Source organism: Podarcis cretensis (genome assembly GCF_951804945.1).
Source record: "Podarcis cretensis genome assembly, chromosome: 8".
Classification (NCBI taxonomy): domain Eukaryota; kingdom Metazoa; phylum Chordata; class Lepidosauria; order Squamata; family Lacertidae; genus Podarcis; species Podarcis cretensis.
In genome coordinates this window covers 37751918-37774761 of record NC_137177.1, presented here as the reverse complement: position 1 = coordinate 37774761, position 22844 = coordinate 37751918, and the positions used below count along the sequence as shown (strand labels likewise).

At 44.6% G+C, this 22844-nt stretch overlaps 2 protein-coding genes across 3 annotated transcripts in view; one reads left to right on the top strand and one right to left on the bottom strand.

Moving 5' to 3' along the window:
• RSPRY1 (ring finger and SPRY domain containing 1) overlaps positions 1-10486 on the bottom strand; it is a 38186-nt gene extending 27700 nt beyond the window's left edge. The window contains exons 1-2 of one of the 2 annotated variants that reach the window (XM_079988429.1): positions 10221-10486; positions 5593-5670 (exon numbers count right to left, since the gene is read on the bottom strand). The gene's annotated coding sequence lies outside the window, so the exon portion shown is untranslated. The remainder of the gene's footprint in view (positions 1-5592; positions 5671-10220) is intronic. The other variant, XM_079988428.1, reaches the window with a different exon arrangement.
• A 279-nt stretch (positions 10487-10765) lies between these two features.
• PSME3IP1 (proteasome activator subunit 3 interacting protein 1) lies at positions 10766-22157 on the top strand. Its single transcript, XM_079988492.1, has 7 exons — positions 10766-10897; positions 13194-13334; positions 16887-16985; positions 17439-17561; positions 19441-19573; positions 20047-20114; positions 21353-22157. The coding sequence occupies exons 2-7, from the start codon at positions 13205-13207 to the stop codon at positions 21571-21573; spliced, it is 774 nt and encodes a 257-aa protein (XP_079844618.1). The 5' UTR covers positions 10766-10897; positions 13194-13204; the 3' UTR covers positions 21574-22157.
• Positions 22158-22844: the final 687 nt, after the last annotated feature.

Genomic DNA, 22844 nt, shown 5'->3' with positions numbered 1-22844 from the left:
GTTGGCTGCCATATTTGGGTAACCATAAAGCTCTTCTGAGCACGGGGTGGCAAAAGGAGAAAGGAGGAAGAGATGTAACTTCATGACTTCATGACACATGGCCCTCCACAGTGAATGACTGGAATGCATCAACTGGCTTAATTTAAAAAAATGCAAGATGCTTGTAAATCTTTAAAAAACAACAATAGGGAAGAGTGATACTGAGAGCTGAACTTTATAGGTTGGTCCTTCCTTCCTTTAGACCAATTCACACCATTATATTGAGAGTGGCATAGCTGTAACTATCAAAATAACCTGCTTTTGTGAAACCACCACTTATAAAAGCTTAGTCATAATATGAAAACTACAATTTAATGGAACAAGGTACAATTTACCTGGATGATTATCAACCCAAAATCCTACCTGAACCAGCCTGAGTAAGGTGTAGGAAGTACTAATCTATGTGAAAACTCACATTTAGCCCAGTGATGACTAAAACCCAAGCTTTCCACAGGAAACTGTCTTATTCCAAGTCAGACCATTGGTCCATATAGCTCAGTATTGCTTACATTAACTGGCAGCAGCTCTTCACAATTTCTGATAAGATCTCGCCCAGCGATACCTGGAGATGCTGGGAAGTGAACCTGAGATCTTTTGCATGCCACAGCCCTGTTGACAATACACACATGTGACAGCAGGTTCAACGCCCGTCTTGTTGTTTTGTCCACCTGTAAAGCTATTCTAATATCAAATTATTAAGGAATTACTGTGAGTGATTTGGACCTGGCAAATAAAATCTAAGACTCTTAGAATAACTTGTTTCTAAACGAGAATGAGAACTAATTTTTCACTTGTTGATTACAGTTAGAATTTCTACCACTCTCTATTGGGAGAAAATAAGTGCTCTACTGATTAAATATAGAAAGTAAGTGATGTTATTCGTCATTATTAGTCATATTGATCCATCATACATGAGATATACCATGTATGACTGATATATATATAATCACACAGCCTGAAAGTCAGTATATTTAGATCATCCAGCACATCAGTGTGTAAGGCAGAAGAAGGGGAGGAACTCAGTTTCACAGATTCCTAGAGGCTGAAGCATCAAGTCAATCATCTTGAAACGTCGTAACTTACAACAACCCATGAAATGACTGTGCACCTAGGATTAAGGTACACTGATGCAAACCTATTTAAGTTGTTCCTCTGCCTTATTTTTTCCTAAACTGATACAGGCTATATAACAGCACGCATAATTTGGTTTCAAAGCACAATGTCCAAGTTTCTCTTAAAATCATGAGCCAACCCATGGTGTAAAACCAGTGAATTAGCACAGTACTTGGGATGGAGACTCTCAACTAACAAGGGGGAACTTATTACTCTCCTCAGTTTGCCAGTTTCCTGAAAAAGAAGTTCTACACATGCTGCAAAGACAAAGATGAGCTGCAAATGTGAAGTTAAGTAGCCCTTACAGAAAGTAAAACTGCTCTGTTGGGCACTCAATACATAAACAAGTTATCTGTGCACCAGCCATCTTACAGCTCACAGTAAACAGTCTATGTAACCCTCAGCTGCCACCCCACCTTAATGCACTTTAGATATATACAGGTATAACAGCTTTTTGAATTATGGTGCTGGAGGAGACTCTTGAGAGTCCCATGGACTGCAAGAAGATCAAACCTCTCCATTCTGAAGGAAATCAGCCCTGAGTGCTCACTGGAAGGACAGATTGTGAAGCTGAGGCTCCGGTACTTTGGCCACCTCATGAGAAGAGAAGACTCCCTGGAGAAGACCCTGATGTTGGGAAAGATGGAGGGCACAAGGAGAAGGGGGCGACAGAGGACGAGATGGTTGGATAGTGTTTTTGAGGTTACCAGCATGAGTCTGACCAAGCTGCGGGGGGCAGTAGAGGACAGGAGTGCCTGGCGTTCTCTGGTCCATGGGGTCACGAAGAGTCGGACACGACTAAACGACTAAACAACAACAACATAACAGCTAATTTGATTGAAGTCTGTATTTTTCCTATATTTTTCACTTAAGTACATCAACCTATAAAAAACACTGCCAGCCAATTTCTAGCTTCTCGTTTGTTTAAGCTTTGTCTCACATATGCCACATACCCCTCTACCCCTAACAGAGACAGAACATTTCTGGCAATGTGGAAGCAATGAGTCAATCCCTTGTGAAAAGACATGGGGAGCAGGGGGAGAAACTGAAGTGTATGCCACACCTTTCCTTATCAGCTCTCAACTTACTCTACCTCTGTAAGAGAACAAAATGCATAGCATGAAGTTCAACTACCTTGTCTGATTACCACAAGGATTTCTGTTTGCATAACATGACTTCCCCGCCTCCTCCCCCTCGTGTGCTCTGTGCCTTTGCCAAATCTGCTCAGGAGTGTTAGGGGAAACCCTAGAACAGACTTAGGTGACACATAGTGGAAGGAGGGGGGCATAATGTTCTGTTGCGCAAGCAGAAATCCTTGCACTGATGAGACAAGGTAGTTAAACACCGTCCATCCAATGCATTTTGTTCATGTAGTGCTATGATGGATACAACCCATTATGTATAACTTACCACATAAAATTGTGCTGTACTATATATTTATGAAATTTTGAAATATAGCAGCTTTAATTTTGCTCAAACAAATAATTTCCAAACCACCATCCAATAAAATTCACAGCCCTACAAAGTTGCAGTAACTTGCTGTATGCACAAACCAGTGTGTTAGTGGCCAAGAAATGCATTGGGAACCAAGGGTATCATTCACAGGTCTGGAAAGCATTGCACAATACAACTTAGAAAAACAACAACTTCCAAGCAAGGGTTTTTGGCCCTACTATCAGCAGGCCTTGCGTGGTCTGCCTGTCAGACAGTTCAAGAACTCCCTTCAAATAGCCAGCACGCTTTTGGAACACACACATTGGGAAGTGCTAATACAGTACTGATGAAAACTAGACTTGGCTACTGCTAGTTCAGTGAATCAAGGAAGCAGCACGAGGACTCCCAAATACCAGCCTCTTTCAGCTGCTCTCTGTTAACTACTACAGTACATGTATTTTTAGCAACATGTTTGCCAACTGATTGCATCAGACACAAATTCTTCCAGCAAGAGTTCTATTTTTGTGGGCTCTAGGCACACTAGAAATGAATACCTTTTGACACCTGATACTCTCCTTTTCTTAGCGCGTACACACAACACACACACACACACACAGAGAATGCCTACTACTTGATTTTTCTACACAATACTTAATTTCTCAGAAACTCTAGGAATGAACTGCCACCCTTTGTGAAAAAAGCTGGTCTCCTCCCCCTATATTCCAATTCGTAATATTAAAAAGTGCATAAATCTAGCTTCTGCAAACACAGGGGTATACCACTTGCAACAGAATATGAAGCATGCAAATTTGGTTCCTTAATTTACTGAACAATTCTAACTGTAGAATGCACATTTCCCCTTGTGCACTGCCTGAAACAAAAAGCTGAACAGGCTTGCTCCACAGGCACTATTTCTATGGGAAGGTCTCCAATAAAAAGACATCCACGCTCGTAATTTTAACATGTTATCCAATGTAACGTACGACATCTATATGATCATCCCACCAAATTTTCCTGGTCCAAACAACTCAGCAGAAGTGGTCAGCTAAGAACTTGGCTGGAAATGGTTTTGAGCGCAGGCGCCTCTAGAGTAAGGAGGGAAGGAATCAATGATTCACAGCCTCAAGTGTTTCCTTACACTCAACCATAATCACCTCATTGTGGAAAAACCCTGCCCACTCTGAATTCTTGCCAAGAAGCCAAAGTTGAATACAGGGATGACTTCAACCTTTCAGTTTCCAGTCTTAACTCAGTAATAGCTGGATTTTCCCCTCACCCATCGTAAATACATAAAACCCACAGCTCTAAGAGAATCAACTCACAAAAAGTTAACACAGAGATACTGTTTGCATTTCAAAGAGAGAAAATGTGGCTTGACTGTTTCTGCAAAGAAAACAAGAATGCCCATGTGCAAACTGGATTTTGGGTCTGGTTAAACCTCCCTATCATACTATGCCAGAAATTTTTTCGCATTCTGTTATTAAACTTGCCTGAATCAGAAAGAGCTTGGCAATTTTCTGAAGTGTAAAAATTACTGTTTAAAAACCAAACAGTAATATGCAATTATAAGAACCTTATTTTTGGTTTTCTAAGTGTAAATTTGCAATTGGCACCTGAGAAGTTTCTGTTTTGGAGAATCAATGGTCCCCATGTACAAGCTTCCCCAGACCCTCCATTTAAAACAAAAATTAGCCATACTAACAAAACAACTATTCATTTGCTTTATGACCAAGAATGGTGCAGTCTAAATCTTAGATTATATTTGGGGTTACTCTCTTCAAATCCTACTTCCTAGAAATGGGGCACATATGGTAAGCAAACATTGCAAATCATTTTTCATGTATGATTGACATCAGTTTTATCCACAATCCAAACTTAGGATTTGCTGACGTGTAGGTCATAACTGCAGAGGTGTTTCTTAAACGGAGAAATATTTCTGCAGTGCTTGGCTTGGAAGTGGGAAGTACAAGTACAGCAAACACAATGCAAAGAAAGCTTGGCTATTTCTTCAACTTTGTTTTCTAAATGAAGTCAAATAAGCAAGAGAGTTACAATCTCTAGTCTAGGGCATTAGAAAATTTTCTTATGCAAATCATTCCACATTACCAGGCACACATTAACATGAAACTGAGCTAAAAGGTTTAGAAGATTATAATTTCATTAAATCTCCTATGGAAGCCAATTCTCAAGTTTGGTTCACAATCATATGACATACTTTTAAGAAAAGGTGGGGAAATTAATTAATTGATTGATTTAATTTCTTACCTAGTCTTCACCATAAGGTCTCAGGGAGAGTTAAAACAATATACTGGTAATATACAATTATAAAAATGGATAAAATTGCTATAATTATAAAACTAGTAAAACCATTTTTTAAAAAACAGGGCAGAATGATATAAATTCAACAAAAGAGGTGGGTCCCACAAAGCAGAATTAAAACTTTGGTTTAAGAGGTGAATCTTCACCTGTACAATAAATATTCCAGACACATTTCTGCAGGGAGGAAACTCCATAATTTAGGGCCTGCCACAGAGAGAGCCCTCTTCTGGACCTGCATTTCTGACCAGTGGAAGTATTGCAAATAGTCTTCAAGGGATTCCACACACAGAGCACAATGCAATAGTCCAGTCTGAACAGTATCAGGGCGTAGAGTACACTGGTCGTCTCTCTCCAAAAGGGGCCATAGCTGGAAAAAAAGGCACTTCAGGTCACCAAGGCTTCCTAAACCTCCAGGGGCAGTAGTGGATCTAGGAGCACCGTCAAGCTATGAATCGGCTACTTCCAGGGGAGTGCAGCCGCATCCAGAACAGATAATCTCCAACCTCCTAGACTCAGCAATTCAGAACACACAACATCTTTGTCGTCTCAGGATTCACCTTCAATTTACTGGTCCACATCTAGCCTCCAAGCACTGGTCTGTTATGGGTCACCACACCCTTCTATGTATCTGAATGGTGCTGGAAAGTTGACTAGAAAGAAGCGATGCATTGGTGAAAAATAAGTTACCTTACTTATCCTCAATGTCGGCAGCTGATACAAAGGGGTAGAGCACACAATCTCCTGCACTGCACCAACTGCTAGGAGCTGAAACAGACCAGGAAAGAGAGTTCAGGTGATAGCCTCCTCAATGTAAGCGAGAGGTTCTAGCCAAGTGACTGACTCACTTGGGCAAAGGCTAGACTCACGAGGTACAGGCAGCAGCCAAGGAGGCCAAGCTTCACCACTACAGCTTTGTTCAATGCTAATCCTGGTTGGGGCAGGAAGATGGATTTCCTACCCTTCCCCCTATTCATTTAAGGTGTAGTAGCTCCACAGGCTACAAAACCAACTACACAGTGTGAGCGTCATGGGTTACGAATCTATTTGCATACTGATCAATTGTGCCCACGCCAATGGACCACCCAGTCCCTATGGCAAAAATGCTTCTGTCTGAGCAATTGTTAAGTTCTTATTTATTCAAGTAATGGCAGGGGAAGCCCTAACGCTTCTGCCCCACAGTACTGTACAAAAATTCTTGGTCAAATAACCAAACCAAACTGTGTGTTGGATTTAGTCACACAAACTAGCAGGCATGACTAAAAAGTTGTTCCTGTGACTCAAGAGCATACAGACTGGAAACCTTATTTATACAAATATTGCTCATTTGCGCCTATATCCTGGACTCTCCCCACTGTACTACCAACCCCACCCCACTTTATTCATAACCATCAGCAGAGAGCATCCCTCAGACTAATTAACAAAGATGATGTTTTCCCATGATATATCACTATAGGTGAAAAGTGTGTTTGGAGCAAGGATGTGAATAGTTGAAGAATCCATGAGGAAGGATGCAGTGTCTCTCTGCATAGTCTGTTCACACATCACACTTGAATGAGGGGGTTCCTGCGTACAAGGAACAGGACACCCAACGTGAGGGGCAGAAGGCAGGCTCTAGATAAACTAAGAACAAATCTCACTCAACTATTTTGTTTGGAATAAGACAAACCACCATCCCAGTTCAGATGACTTGCCAAGCCAAAACATGGCTTAGCTCACAGTAGCACTAGAGGCAGAGCACCCTGGGAACCCATGCATTGATGTAAAGCCATGGTTTAGCATGAAGCTTAGCATCATGTGCAGAGTGAGGCACCATTCAAAACTCTGAGCAGCATGTCTTCCGTCTCATAAAATGTGGGAGCAGAACACAGTTCTGCCCCTACCATCTAGGCAGCCAGCCACTAATCTCCCTCAGAAATAGCCTTGCGCATCTAAAGTATGAATTTCTAAACTCTTGATGATAGAAGTACATTTTTTTACTGAGTTTAAAATGAAGAAACGCACTTCGTCAAACTTCAAAAAGTTTAGAGCGTGCAAGAGTAAGAATTACACTACCTGTAGCCCAGCATATTCCTGCAAGAATTGTGCCTCTGGGCTTGCTTTTTGTCAGGCGGAAAACCCAGGGCACTGACTGGTGGAGGGATGCAACAGGCAACCTCTTCCTGCAATCCTTGGAGGTAGATAATTCTGTAGCGTCAGAAATGGCTGAATGATCCAAACAAAGACAAGGCAGAATTACCCACCTCCATAGAAGGTGGAAAAAAGAAAGCCAGAGGCCTCCCTTCAATGGATCATGCAGACTGCCTTCTGTGGGCGGGCACTCTGGGCTCTCAAAAAGGTTTCTATAATTATGAAAGAACACATACAATTTGGGAATTACTAATCTTAAAAGCAAGAGGAAATCAGCTGCTAGTCTCCCCTAGAAACTGCCTGGCTCATCACACAGCAGAACACTCACTCCAACCTGAAGTGCCTGTCGTCCTCCCTCATCCCTATTTTAGCAGACAACCTCCACATAGCTTACCAGTACCATCTTATCTCCACAGGAAGATTCTTGTCCTCAGGCTTTCTCATATGCCATTCCTCATTTCATTTCAAGTTTGCCCTAGTCCCCAGGAATCTCTTACTCATCGCCAGTACATCCCCAGGTCTCCAACCTACTATTTTAAACTCTAAGGAAATCTCATTTCTAGACAAGACGTATTCAAGATTATATAGCAGGGATAGGGAACCTGTGGCCCTCCAGATTATGGTGGCTGCCAACACCCATCAGCTCTAGCCAGCAAGGCAAATGGTTGGAGGACCACATACTCTCCCATCCTTGTTACACACTATGTTACCAATCCATGTATTCATTCATTCAAATTTAAAGTCACCATTCAACATGATTACAAACAAAACCCTCTATTTTAAAGCACTTCCAAAAGAATGCAACAAATTTAAAACCATAATTAAAACTTTAAAAATACAGCTCAGCAAGTGAACAAACAAACAAATCAATATTAGCAAAGAGGGTTAAGGGCTAGTAAAAGTCAAGCTATTTCCCCCTCCGTACTCAACACACTATTATGTTTGGCAACAGAAAAGTCGCCGGAGTAGTTATTCCTTGAGGAGCAACAATCAGCCTCACTCATTTAGCTGCACCTATCACTAGGACAGAGGAGTGGTGAAAGTGAGCTTAGTATTGTTTCATACTGGAGGAAGAAACTGAGAAGAAAATTGTAATCACCACAGATTTAAGCTTGGCCCAGCTCACCGACCATAATAAAGAGCAGGTCCATGTGGAATGTTGTTTATCTTCTTCCTGCCAGCATGCAGAGGAACTATACCATGATCCCTGGTTTAGTATTACATAAAAAAACAGTTATCACTGTGATTTACTTTGCTCCAACAAAACATACCAAGCAAGCCAAGAACAAACCTTGGCTACAGATGGCGATTTGCTGTGAGTGAAACAAACCATGCAGCCTGGGTTCATGGTTTGCTTCTTCCACATGCATGAAAGGAGAAGTAAGCAGGTGTGCTGAACTAGCAAAGGGTAAGCCGCAGCTACATCGTGCTGGAAGACATTGCTTCATACCCTCCCATGGCAGATACTACACATTCAAAGATTCTGGTTTCTTAAACCTCAGGCACAAAAAGGACAAAGACCATTATCATTGCCTAAATAAGCAGCACCAATGTCCATAGCTACATCATTACAATGCTGCTACTTTAATGCTTTAGAGCATTCAAACCACTTCACATAATTTTTTCTTAGCAAAGCAAAGTAGGCAGTCCTTCACAAGGAGGAAACTGGGCAGCTCACAATCCTATACCACAGCAACCCAGAGGCAAGAAATGCTAGTATTAACACTGCTACTATGAAGCAGAACCCAGGTAAATGTGCTAGGATAAAGAGTATGAATGTGTATGCAATAGAAAGCCATATTTAACAGAAGGGAGTATATTTGTAAGAGATATTTTACCCTGTGTGTTATACCCTGCCCCCCAAAGACCAAATTTCAATGCATTCTTTGAAAGGGGACTCGCCCTCCCTCAAAACATTTATCTGGGTGCTGTTAAATAACAGCTGTGTCAATGCCAGCATTTCTAACCTTCTGGGCTGCTATCCTGGAGGTCTCTGAGCTGTCAAATGCTACCTGCCTACTGAGAGAAATGCATGCAAAGTGCCCTGAAGAGCTGCACTTAAAAGAGTAGCTTTCGTCACTGTTATTAATGACATAATTATGATTACCGTTATCATCGCAAATGACACCTTAGAGGGTAGCACTGTGCTGCAGCAACACTATTTGTTAGTCTTTAAAGGTACCACAAGGCTCTTTTCTTTCTGCAACGGTCCAACACCACTACCCTTCAGAAAGCTGTTATGCTAATGTAAGCAATAACAACAATACTGTGTATTAATTGCATGCATGTGGGTTATCATGGAAGTCAGATGTGGCTCAACTTTCTTGGACTGAGGGCCACATTCACCCTCGGCCAACCCTCTGAGGGCTGCATGGCAGTGGTGGGTGTGGCCACCCCACACTCTTTTAAGTGTGTGCACTCTTCACACACACAGCCACACCTCAGGTAATCCATACCAAACAACTGTCCATTTCTACACCCATCAATCTGACATCTAAGGAAAACTCTGAGGACTTGCAGGCACACCAGGCTCAACCAACTTTAGTGCTGCATCTACTTTAGTTCCAATTTTCTTTTTGCTGTCACCACCCAAATTAGCAAAATCTTGTGGGGAGGGAAGGGAGAGAAAAAACTGCTGAGTGTGGTGGTGGTGGGGAGAGCAGATCAGGCCCCCAATCTGAGGGCTAGCCACCCATAATGCAAGCCATGTATTAGATACTAAAATGATGTAAGACCATGCATATGTATATGTATACACACACTTGTGTCACTATCACCTGTGTATATATGTATATGCATACGTACATATGTGTGGATCAGTTATGCACATTTCTTATCATAGAGAGAGAGAGAGAGATTGAATAGATCACACACGCACAAAGGCATTGTACACATGCAGGCTCCTTCCCACCCTCAGCCCCACTGCCAGGACTTTCATCATTGTCACAATTAATGAATTAAAGCTTGGGGCGGGTTACAGCGTTAAGACACTATTAAAAATTAAGAGAATTTATCATCCCCCTGTGCGCTGGGCTTCTCCCCACTCGCCCATCCACCCGCAGGGCCCTTTCTTCGCTCCTACTTCAAGATCAGGATCAGGCCCTGCCCTCCCCCCGCCCCTCCACTTCCTCCCCCGGCCCCCTCCCCTGCCTCTCCTGCCCCGCCAGGCGCCCCTCCTCTCAACTCACCTCAGCCGCTCCACGCTGGCTGCCGCCTTCCATTCAGCCCGTCAAGGCCAGAGAAGAAGCGCCGTGCTGGCGGCGGGCAGTGGCGGGGCGGCCTCTTTGTGCCACCGCGCGCCTATTTCTCCTCAGCCAGCGGCGGGAAGGAAAGGCGGCGGCAGCGGCGGCGGCGGCGGAGCAAGAGGCCTCCGCGGACCCTCCCCGTTCCGTGAGCGAGCGCGCCGCGGCTCCGCCCACCTCCCCGCCAGGCCGCCGCCGCTCCTCGCTCCGTATCCCCAAGGCAACTAGCCACGCCCCCTCCTCTTCGTCGCTTTCCACTCACGCGGCCCATTCTCAAATTGCTAGAAGCGAAGCTCCGCCCACGCCGCTCGGAAGGGAGACTGGCCAATCCTAAGCGCCCGCCTGTCCCTTCCCACCCCTATTATTTTTTTAACCAACCCAGTCGCAGTCGCCGCTTTCAGGACTCGCTGGTTTGTTTGCGACGGAAGCCTCGGTTGGCTGGATCGATGGGTGAGGAAAAGGAACGCGGCGTCCGATTGGGTGACTCGGAGGCGGAAGAGGCGGGGAGACCGTGGGGGTAAAGGGGGCGGGGCTGTCATTGGTGCGGCCGGGACTCCGTCCACAAAGGTGGGCTCGGGAGGAAGAGGAAGGAAGGCCCCGCTGGAGGGGTCCATGGCGGAGAGGTGGGTGTCGCGGGCCGCCCTCCGGCTCTAGGAGGCCGTTGAGACTGGGGGGAGTGCGGGGATGGTAACTGGAATAGCGAAATTATTTATTAATAATGAATGATAATTAAAATAAGTTATTAACAAGATATTCTATCCTAGTAGTAGTAATAGTAGTAGTGCTGTTATTTATTTATTGCCCGCCACTCACCCTTAGGCCACAAGGCGGGTTACAGCGTTAAAACACAATTTAAAAGCAACTTATGGATGGACCCTCGTCCTTACAGTTTTCTTAAAATCGAATGTCTGGACCCACACAATGAGGATGAATATTATTGATATAATACCGATGAAATGCTGTTGATAGCAATGCCATTGTTTATTAAAGCTACGACCGTACTTTAAAAATTTATTTAAAGCAATATATAAAATTTCTTTAAAAATAAGTTTTCTCAAGGTGGCCTCTAGTTAATGGGATATGCATTTAAGAAGCAACATCTGCAGTTATTTTCAACTTAAAAACAGGATTTAACTTTAAAGCCTTTTGCACTCCTGTAAAAAGTCATATTACTATTTCAGATGGGGAGTAGTTTAAAATCCAGCTTCTAATTTCAGTTAAAAGCAGATTGATATAAAAAGGTTTTTAAAGCTTGCAAGCAAGGAGTGTTATATATGTGAGGCACCTTGTTTGTTTAAGAGGGAACGGTTGTGACATCTGTACCTTCCTCAGGTTGTAAACGGTAAGGGGGCAAGTAATTGCACTCATTGCAGTCTTTTTTTTCTAACTGGAGGAACCTTTTTAAGTGTGAAGGAATCTGAATGAAATAATTCACATTGATGAGAGGTATTCTAGCTGAGGGATCTGTAAGGAGACAATAGGCCAGCCTTTTCTCAGGTGCAAGCACTGGTTGACTTAATTCATGATTGGAGTCACCTGCTTGCTCAGAGCAGCTGCATCCTGACATTAAAAACTGCATGCTGGCTCAGCTTCTTCCTTTCATTACAAAGCTGTTTTATCCTGTGTGCAACACCTGCAGATCCATTGCTGAAACTCCAAGGTCTATGTAAGATAAAATAAATTCTGCACTGAAAAATAAATGATGTAAGCAGTGCTGTTTTGTTCAATATATGTGTAATTTAGCTCAGCTTCCATTTTTGCATAATGGAGAATAAAATTCTATTGCTACTCATGAAAGTGAGAGGTGAAGGCCACTTTTTAAAAAGGGGATTAGACAATTCAGTAGAAAACATGAGGTTTGTCAATAACAACAAGTCATGACTATATACTGCTGCCAAGATTTGTGATGGGTGTGTCTCTCAACGGTTACTGGGGAGCAACAGCAGGAGATAGCATTTGTTCCAATATCCTGCTTATTGACTTTCCAGAGGCCATCGTCGTGTTGGCCATTGTGGACGATGGGATGCTGGACTAGATATGACTTTAGTCTTATATTGCAAGGCTTTTTAATGCAATTCATATAATATGCATAAAAAAAATGGCATGGAGATGGCTACTATGCAGACCCTGTAAGAGACTAAATGATATCTGTTTTTGACAAACATGTCGTCCTGTTTTGTTGCTGTGTACAGCAAATGGTGGAATTTTACAGGTGATAGCCCTGACTTTTCTGTTAAGAAGGAACTCCTGTTTCTGATTAATGGGGAAAGTGGGAGACTGAATTTAACATTTCAGTCCATAGAACAGAGAGGGAATCTATCAGGTACTCTACAAAACTTCCCCCAGGACACATTCTCTTTTCCATATCTATTAAAGGCAGCAGATGTCTGGAAACTTAGCAGCATTGTGGGGTCACTTCTTCCACAATCCATTTGTGGCAAATGCTCCACATGTCAAGTCCAAGTAGGAGACAGTACCACTTTAGTGCTTGCTATAGGGCATAAACTGCCTCCTTCCTGCAATTCATTGTGCTTTGCCTCTGGTCTTCTGAGGTAGGGGGAATTAGCGGTGGTACAGCATAGTAGATGTAGGCAGGGATATTGTAGGCATGCTTCTGACTCTAATTTATTTCTCACTGAGATGGTCTACACACAGTGTATTTAGACTGCACCATTGCAGGTTGGGAATTTACCTTACTGAATACTTCTGTGTGAAATGTACCTCCCTCTAGAAAACTGTGTGTCAAGGAGATCTAGCCTAGCCTTCTACCTGAAAACTGGTTTCCTATATGCGTGGATTGGGTTAAGAATTATTTGCATGGCAGTGCACTGCATGGCCAGTTCTATGCCAGAGAGTTCAGTGTGTCTCTATATGTAGGGAATAGACACTGTCCTGCTCCTAACTCTCTTCTCTGCACAGGCTGCTCCACAATGGATGGAGGAGAAGGTAGTGCCGACCTCGTGATTAACAAAAGGTTTGTGTCTGAAGCGGAGATAGAAGAACGGCGCAAGCGAAGGCAGGAAGAATGGGAGAAGGTTCGGAAACCTGAAGACCCTGAAGGTATTTGACTGTTGATTGGGGAATTGCTGAAGAGAGAGGTAGTAGGAGAGCTCAGACTACCGTTACAATACCGATCAATCCCTCAAAGCCTGCTCTACCTGAAACTCCTCCACATGAGAGATTGTTGGAAGTTATCCATACAGTGGTGCCTCGCAAGACGAAATTAATTCGTTCCGCAAGTTTTTTCTTCTTGCGAGTTTTTCGTCTTGTGAAGCACGGTTTCCCATAGGAATGCATTGAAAATCAATTAATGCGTTCCTAGGGAGACCGCCTTCAGACCAGATCCGGGGACAGTCTGTCCCCGGACCTCTTCTGAAGGCTGGCGGGGGGAGAAGGACTTTTCTCCCCACCGCCAGCCTTCAGAACAGCCTTCTGAAGGCTGGCGGTGGGAAGAAAAGCCCTTCTCCCGCCGCCAGCCTTCAGAAGAGTTCCTGCAGGGCTGCCTAGGCTGCGGATAGCAGCCTGCTGCCCCGCACGAGGGGCGCTCTTAAGCAGAGCGCCCCTCGCGCGGGGCAGACATTCACAGCTTGGGGAGCCCTGCGGGGAACTCGGCTGGAGGCGGGAGAAGGGCTTTTCTTCCCACCACCAGCCTTCAGAACAGCCTTCTGAATGTTGGCGGTGGGGAGGAAACCTTCCTCCCACCGCAAGCCCCGGGAACAGAGGAGAATCGCTGCGCGCCTTCTCCTCTTTTCCCGGACCTGTCCTGAAGGCTTGTGGTGGGAGGAGGGCTTTCCTCCCCACCGCCAACATTCAGAAGGCTGTTCTGAAGGTTGGCGGTGGGGAGGAAAAACCCTCCTCCCACCGCAAGCCCCGGGAACAGAGGAGAATCGCTGCGCGCCTTCTCCTCTGTTCCCGGACCTCCCACCGCAAGCCTTCAGGACAGGTGCTGCGCTTCCCCGCTGTCCCCGGAGATTTCCCTATGGGCTTTCGTCTTGCGAAGCAAGCCCATAGGGAAATTCGTCTTGCGAAGCCGCTAAAAAATCGGAAAACCCTTTCGTCTTGCGGGTTTTTCGTTTAGCGAGGCATTCGTCTTGCGGGGCACCACTGTATTCACTTTTTCCTATCTAGCCACAGGTAGCTTATCTGTTGCCGTAGGATATTTTACCTCTAGTGAAATGGGGCCCGAACATCCTTGGCTTCTGGGAGACAGACCTTTTTCAACAGTCTGTAGTACAGTGGTACCTTGGTTCTCAAACGCCTTGGTACTTAAACAACTTGGAACCCAAACACTGCAAACCTGGAAGTAAGTGTTCTGGTTTGCAAACCTTTTTCGGAAGCCAAACGTGCTCTGTTTTGAGTGTTACGCTTCTGATTTGAATGCCACACTTCCACTTTGAGTGTTACGCTGAGGTCTGCCTGTTTTTGCTATTTTGCGTTTTTGTTTTTGGGACTTTTTTGTTTTGTTTTTGGGACTGTGTGAAACCCAGTTCAACTACTAATTGATTGATTGTGTGACTGTAGTACATTGTTTATTGCTTTCATTATATGGATCAATGGTCTTGTTAGATAGTAAAATTCATGTTAAATTGCTGTTTTAGGGGTTGTTTTTAAAAGTCTGGAATGGATTAATCCATTTTGCATTACTTTCTATGGGAAAGTGTGCCTTGGTTTTTGAATGGACTTCTGGAACGGATTAAGTTTGAGAAGCAAGGTACCCCTGTACCTTGGGTTAAGAACTTAATTCATTCTGGAGTTTCATTCTTAACCTGAAACTGTTCTTAACCTGAGGTACAACTTTAGCTAATGGGGCCTGGCGCGCCGCCACCACACTTTTCTGTTCTCATCCTGAAGCAAAATTGTTAACACGAGGTACTATTTCTGGGTTAGCGGAGTCTGTCACCTGAAGCTTGTACAAAAACAAATTGCAAGAGCTTCTAAGGACTTAGTGGGACAGAGTAGGATCAAACAGAGACTAAAGACTGTTTAGGCATGATTCAAACACTCAGTTGTTACTTTTTAGCACAGTAATGATGAGGAATGTGTTGCAATTTTTGAAGCATTTAATATTTTGTTATGTAAATATTAAAGGAACAGCTCTGTGAAGCAGGTCAGCACTATTTTATTAATGCAGCGGGGGTGGTGGAATGGGACATTGAAACTGGTTAAGAGCCATTTGCCTGAAGCAGGGATAGGGAGCCATAGGTTGCCTTTCCATCTAGCCTGACCCCCTTCTCCAAGTTCCTCCCCTCCTCCTTTGGCTGAAGAGATCTGTTGCATTCCTGATTGGCAGGAGCATTAGAGCAATGGGGAGTGGTGGAAGTAGCACGGCTGCCCTCTCTTCTCCACCAATCAGATGGGTAGTATCAGGGAGGGGTGGTTGGGTTTACTTTCCCACTCCCTCATTCCAATGGCAATCTTGGACACTGCGATTTAATTTGAGGAAAAGTGTTGTAGCAATATGAGACGGACCTTCACTGAGATTGCAGGGAAGGAAGGGGGAGTGGTGTTAGGTGGTGGTGGGTTTAGGTGGTGGTGGGTCCCACCTCCAGTATATGCCCCTTCCTGGCTGCTTTTTGTTTAAGCTTCCATAGCCTAAAGCCACCAAGTGAGTTCATAGCAGATGTGAGATTTTAATCCAGGGTTCTTGCTCTGCTGTTCAGCTTCACAGTCACGTTACTGCAGCAGCTTGCTGGGGTGTTAGGGAGCAATGTTTTGGAGGTTCTGTGGTTAGAGCATCTATTTCACAAGCAGAAGGTCCCTGGTTCAACTTCTAGAGGCATTTCCACATAGGACTCACAACAGCCCCTTCTTGAAATCCTGGAGAGCAACAGCCAGTCAGTGTTGACAATACTGAGCTGATGGGCCAATGGTCTGATAGCTTCCTAGGCTTCTGTGCTAATAAGGAGGCAAAATCGGTTGGATATGCTGAGAGGGGCAGCCTTGCACAAAGCAATCTCTTGAAAACAGCAGAGCATAAAGGATGGAGAAGTGGCTGCATTTTGCTCCCCCTGTGATTCAGGAAAAGTTCATCAGGGCAAGTTCTTGTTGAGTATTTGTTCTTGGGGCAACATTTTGATTTGGAGAAGATACATTATTGTTACTCCCTTTTGGGTTAAGCTTTTGTATTTATATTGTTGGCCTTGCTATGAATGTGTTGTTTAATCTGCATTCATATTTATACGATGTTTTCCTTACCCTTATTTGTATGATTACAGAAATTTTGTTATGTCTTGTAATTGTTTGTGAGTTACTTTGCTGTATTTTATTGTATAAATTTTTCTGAAGTTGGAGCCACCTTGAGCATGGCTTACCATGAGAGTCAAACAAATAAACTGTTGATGAAACTATCAGCAAAGTCTGATAAACCTGGCTTGTAAAGAGCCACTTGCCTATTGCCTATAGTCAGAATCCCTTTCAGGTGACGATCAAATGGATCTTCACAGAAGTTGCTTCTCGTTTCCTTTTAGTCCAAAAGCGGCTAGCAGGTAGCATCAAGGCTAGTAGACCTGGAATGTCTCTGCGATTATTGGCAAGGCTGTCAGAGACTGTACTGGGAGCAAGTTTTATTTCATAGTGGCCACCTGTACAGCTTCTTTCTTCTCCATCTCCCAGAATGCCCCGAGGAGGTGTACGACCCCCGCTCGCTCTACGAAAGGCTCCAGGAGCAGAAGGACAAGAAGCAGCAGGAGTTTGAGGAGCAGTTCAAGTTCAGTAAGTTCCAGTAAGCATCTTTGTGAATCCTGACACAGGGGAGCCGCACTGAACGGCTTCAGTACTTTTTGTGAAAATCCTGTCCTGAGCAAAGCAGGCCCCTATATCTCTGAGCTCCTTGAAGAATTCTGAGAACATGACAATTTCTGGGGGACAAGGAGAAGGAACAGGAGCCTGTCTGCCAAAGTACTGGCAGAAGAGGGGAAATCCTGGTTCCCGTAACATAGCTGAGCCATTGCTAGCATGGCTGCCTATCTCTGCACTTGTCTCTAGAGGCTATAAGAGATCATGTGTTCCCAGCTCCAGAGTTTGGGGCAGAAAGACCTCCTGTTAAAGCACTGCAGTGTCATGTGGATCAGAATAGGAACATGCTGCAGAGGAAGGGCAAGATGGTGCTGGCTTTGCAGCTAAATGGCTTATTCAAGTCTGTTCTCCTGTCGCCTCCTCTTTCAGAAAACATGGTCAGAGGCCTAGACGAAGAGGAGACCAAGTTCCTCGATGAGGTTTCTCGGCAGCAAGCGCTAATAGAGAAGCAGCGGCGAGAAGAGGATCTCAAAGAGCTGAATGAGTACAGAATATCCTTTGCATTGAAGCACTTCCTATTGTAAAGTTGGAAGTAAGAAGGGGCAGGTGGCTTGTTTAGCACTCAGGTGCAGTTTGGGGTGTCGTGGCGATCTGAAGAGCTGGAGCTTAATTTCCAAAGCCCATTTCATTTTTTTTTTTACTAGAGCTGTATTCTCGCTTTGCTATGGATGAATTTGAGAACGGAGCTTGTGGGTTTGTTATTCAGGATGTGTTAAACTTCAATAATTTGATCTGGCTGTGAATGAAAACAAGAGGACTCTTGGAGATGTGGCAACAGGTTGGTGACTAGCACCAGGGCCCCCCCAACATTTGTTTTGGTGGTCTACCATTATTTGGGGTCACCTGACCCCTCCACATCCCTTTTGTGAGTTTATTCACAGATCAGAAAGAAATCTTTTTGTGCTTGGCATCCAGGGAATGGGTAAGCATTGCTGGTGACCAGATTTGTAGACTTTTGGAACAGAATATTTCATCTGGGCTTGAAGCTCTTGTGGCTCTGGTAGCTGGGCCGATTCTTCTAAGTGTGGATATCAGGGGTGGGCAGCCTCCAGGGGCTAGGGACTACAACTCCCATCATCCCTTGCCACTGGCTGTGCTGGCTTGGGCTGATAGCCTGGGAGGCTCTAGGCCTTGCTGATCTGTGTGTTGCCCTGTCCATAGTACTTTCCCCAGGCTCTGCTCCAGAGTCTTCCCTCACACCACCCCTTTCTTCCATATCTTTCCCAGCACTCCCCTCCACATTTGAACCCATCAGTTTCTTCACTGAGCTTCTCTGGTCTTGACCTGGGAACCATCTCAGAAACTCAAATGTTGACTGCACTGCCTTACGCGGAGTGAAGCCAGTGACCCACCTAGCTCAGTATTCCCCACACTGGCAGACAGGGGCTTTCCAAGGCCTCAGCTGCGGGTCCTTCCCCAGCCCCACCTGGAGATGCTGGAAATTGAACCTTTCAAATTGTGTGCTGCTAAGCATGAACTACCAGTTTGTAACTTTTACTGAGTTCTTTAATGGGTAAAGTTGGTCAGAGTGACTCATTCTGTGCTTGAATGGTGTGAATTTCACCCCAAGCCCTGTTGGAATAGGGTGGGGTTTGCTCACCCACCCACTCACCTAATATTTCAAGAGGCATGTTTGGTATTTGAGGCTCTCCACCAGATGGTGACAGAGAGCTTCCTTTAGCAGTACTGTTGAGCATCTCAAAAAAACAACAAAGCCAGTAATATACATATTTTAAAAAATATAGATAGCATTAGCTTGTTTGGAGGGAGATTATTATCTGCACTTTAAAAAGCATACATTTTAAATGGAAAGTTGTATCCAACAAAGTTCTACTCAGAGTAAACATTGAAACTGGGAAGTGCAAGTTCTTAAAGTCCATTAACTTCAGTGGGTCTACTCTGAGTAGGACTCGGATTGGATGCATTGGATGTCACATCTAGCGTGGCCCTATGTAAATGCGGGGAAGGTGCTTCAGGAATGTGACGGGGTGGTTAGATTTTTATCTGGGCAGCTGAATGATGCCAATTACTATAAAATCCACTGGTGCTTAATGCATTTGATAACTGATTTTATTTGAGTAAATAATTACTCAAGTAATTCAAATGTTTAATTCACTGGTGTTCCTGATGGAAAGGTTTAGAGTCCTGATGGAAAACAAATCCACAAAGATTGGTTTCCTTCTCCTCTTGTGCAGGTTTTAATAAGTGTACACACACTGCCTCTTCTAAGGTATTGGGGTTACTGGTACCCCTGCAGCCTGGCAGGACTGGGACTACAGGCGCCAATGTAAGGGCGAGTTTGGCTGCTCTGGATTTCCTGCACACCCGTCAGTCCTCAGATTCCACTTGATCCTTAACCTTTGAGTCCACAGCACTTTGTCAAAGGTGGGGGTCAGTGCCGACCTGAAGAAGGAAGCAGACAAGAAACTGCCGGCGAAATCAGCAGAAAACAAGAGCAAGTTCTCACAGGCAAAGCTGTTGGCTGGAGCTGTGAAACATCGGAGGTAAGTTCCCAGATGAATGAAGGGCCCTTGTTGATGGAAAGTAAACAAGCTAACCTTTTGAGGCTTAAAATTGACCATCGCAATGTGGGGTGTGAAGTGGGGTAGATTCTAGAGTTTAAAATCTCCCAGGCAGAAATATACCAGGCTTTCCCATCTGAATAGGAGATGTAAAGCCCATTGTTATTTTTTAAATTTACTGTATTTACTCGAATCCAATGCTCACCTTTTTTGGCCAATTTACATTGCGAAAATCAAGGTGTGCATAAGATTCTATGGCACATTTACATTTGCCAGCAAATGGTTTCAGGGTTTTGAAAATTGTGGTGCTTTAGATTCAGTGGCGCATTAGACTCGAGTAAATATGATATTAGTGCTTTTTTGCCATCGTAACTCAGTGACCTACAGAACAACTTGCAGTGCCCCCCCCCCGTGGTTCCAGTCCTCTTTTTTGACTTTGCATTGTTTCCTTTCAGTTCAGAAGGTGCCAACAGCGTGAAAAGACTGAAACTCGATCCAGATCCTGACCATGACAAGACTCCAGGTAGGTGTGTTTGCATGGTGGGTTACGCTAGGCCTCGTATCGCCTGCTGTGCATTGGTCATGTTGCCTTCATGAACAGCTGATCAGTCAATTGTGGGGGGAGTGAAGGAAGGGATGCATCCTGTTGCAGAATATTGGGCAAAACCCATGAGGCGGCTTTCCTGGGGAAAAGTGATATTGCAGTGAACCTAAGACGAGCCTGCTGGATCAGGCCAGTGGCCCATCCCGTTCAGCATCCCATTCTCACAGTGGCCAACCAGATGCTTGTAAGCATTACCATCTCTGACTGTGGAATGCATATCACTTGTCTTCTCAAAGCAATGGTGATGTCATGAGCTGATAATTCAGTGACCTCTGTCCTAGAGCAATGGTCTTAAGCTGACAGGTTCAGGCTCGCAAGTGAATTGTGTCTGGACACCTCATGGGTAGCAGATGTATATGTATGTAAATGAAAGCTCAGCCCCATGTTGTGAGGGCTTGGGTTAAAGGGCATATATCTTCATGGGGCTATGACAAATTCAGAAGGCTCTCAGTGGCAACTGGTCATGATGGCTGGGAATCATCTCCAGTATCTGGGACACTCACTTCCCTCTGAACCTCAGTTGTGGGGGAATACAAGCAAGATAATGAAACTGCACCCCTGTCCCGCTTGCTGGCTTCCCATCCACAGCTGGGTAGTAGCTATGGGAACAGGATGTTGGATTAACAGGGACTTTGGTCTGACCAGCAGGGCTCTTCTGTTCTGATGGGGGTCCTTGGTCTGTAATGTTTGAAGGTAACTGAAGGAAAGTAATGAAGCAGATCTGTAGCTGAAAGGCCAGCAGCATCAGCTTTGCTCACCGAGGCTGTATTCACATGGCGGTTTATTCTGCTTCCTGTTAGTTTCATTGTGAAAGTGAGTGCCATAATTTAACTATACACTGTGAATAAGTGCTTTTTAAAATCTGTCCTGAAAACCTTTCCTCTGGCCACACTTTCCATGCCATGCATAACTTTATAAACTTCTATCATGCCGCCTCTTACTCACCTTTCCTCTAATCTAAGAAGTTCCAAAAGCCCTTCCCCATAGTGGAATCTCTACATCCCTGTGGTCGTTTTGGTTGCCCTTTTCTGAACCTTTTGAGGTGAGGAGACCAATACCATACACAGTATTCCAAATGTGGTCGCTCCATAGATCTGTATTGGCAGCTTTATTTTCCAATCTTCCTCTCCCAACCCCCCTCCACGGCTCTCTTCCAGAAAAGCCACCCTGTGTTCCTCTGAGCAGCGGCTCCATGAGCGGCTCTGGCCTCCACTGTCCCTCGGCTGCCGTCTGCATTGGGATCCTGCCGGGCCTTGGGGCCTACTCTGGGAGCAGCGACTCAGAGTCCAGCTCGGACAGCGAAGGGACCATCAACTCCACCGGGAAGATCGTCTCCTCCGTGTTTCGGGGAAGCAACTTCTTTGATGCTCCGCTGTAGGTGTCTCCCCAGCCCCTTAGAAGCATGGGTAGGGATGCTCGTCATTTCTCTGTTTCCATCCCAACCATCCCCTAGACTTGCAACTTCTGTTCTCCTGTCTCTTATTTTCCAGAGAATACCAAAATAATGTACTGAATCAGTCTTTGTGCGTGTCTCTCTTCATATCCCCTGTCCTTCTCTCCACTCTAAGACTTGTGTTCAGTTTGGGAAGGGAGTACAGATTGGGGGAGACACACATCTTCAATATCCAGAAAAGCATCCATTGTACCAACAGCAACAAAAGACTTGAGGCTTCTGAGGTTTACAGATGAGGACAGGAAATTCCTTGTATTTTTAAAAAGATTCCATGAATGAAAAGGTTGTTTGCTGGGGGTGTGTTCCAAGTTGGTTTTACAAAGAAGCATTTTTAGGGTGTAGCTGTCTGGCAGGTGCTGACATATGGGTTGGCTGGCTCTCTCTCTTTAGTTTTTAAGTATTGGTTTTGTTGTGGGGAGAGTGCAAAATCGAGCAGATGGTAATGTGGATTGTCATGACACTGTAACGACGTTTTAGTGTTGCATCTGATTAAAGAACTCCTCAATGCATTATTATTTTTACCTTGGAGCTTGCCATCTCTATTCACTTCTTATGCCTTACTTAGCTGTTTTCTCTTCAGTGCAGGCTCCTGGCCAGGTGTATCTCAGGTGCCCAAATTCCTTGTCAAGCAGTATGTGTGTGGGCATCTTCAGGGCAGCCTTTGCCAACCTAGTGCCCGCCATATGCTTTCAACCACAGCTCACATCAGTGTTGGGAGCTGTAAGCCAGGGCACCAGGTTGGCAAAAGCACTTGAGCAAACTTGGAAGCTTGACTGTACTCAATTTCTGCAAATTGCATGTATTTTATGGGATACTGCAGGGTGTCAGCAACTTGAACCTAAGCCATCATTCAAGGAAATGATGGAGAATAGAATTAAAAGCTGCTACCTGCCAATGCTGTGTGCTTGGGCTTAGAATCATGACTCCATCACACTTTATTTTCCCCACTACTTTTTCCTCACTGTTGCTATGAGCAGTTAAGAAAGTGAAGATTCTGCCTAAACACAGGATTATATAATATGGGAAGCTTGTGCTGTGGCAAATTTGAGATTCGGATATTGTGGATTTTTGTTATATACCACTTAAAATGACAGAGAGCAGAATGGTGTAGAGCCAGAGAGAAAGTGGAGGAGGAGGAAGCAAGCAGCAAAGCCCAGGAATGGTGTGGGATGAAGCAGAAGTTGCTTCCAGGAAGC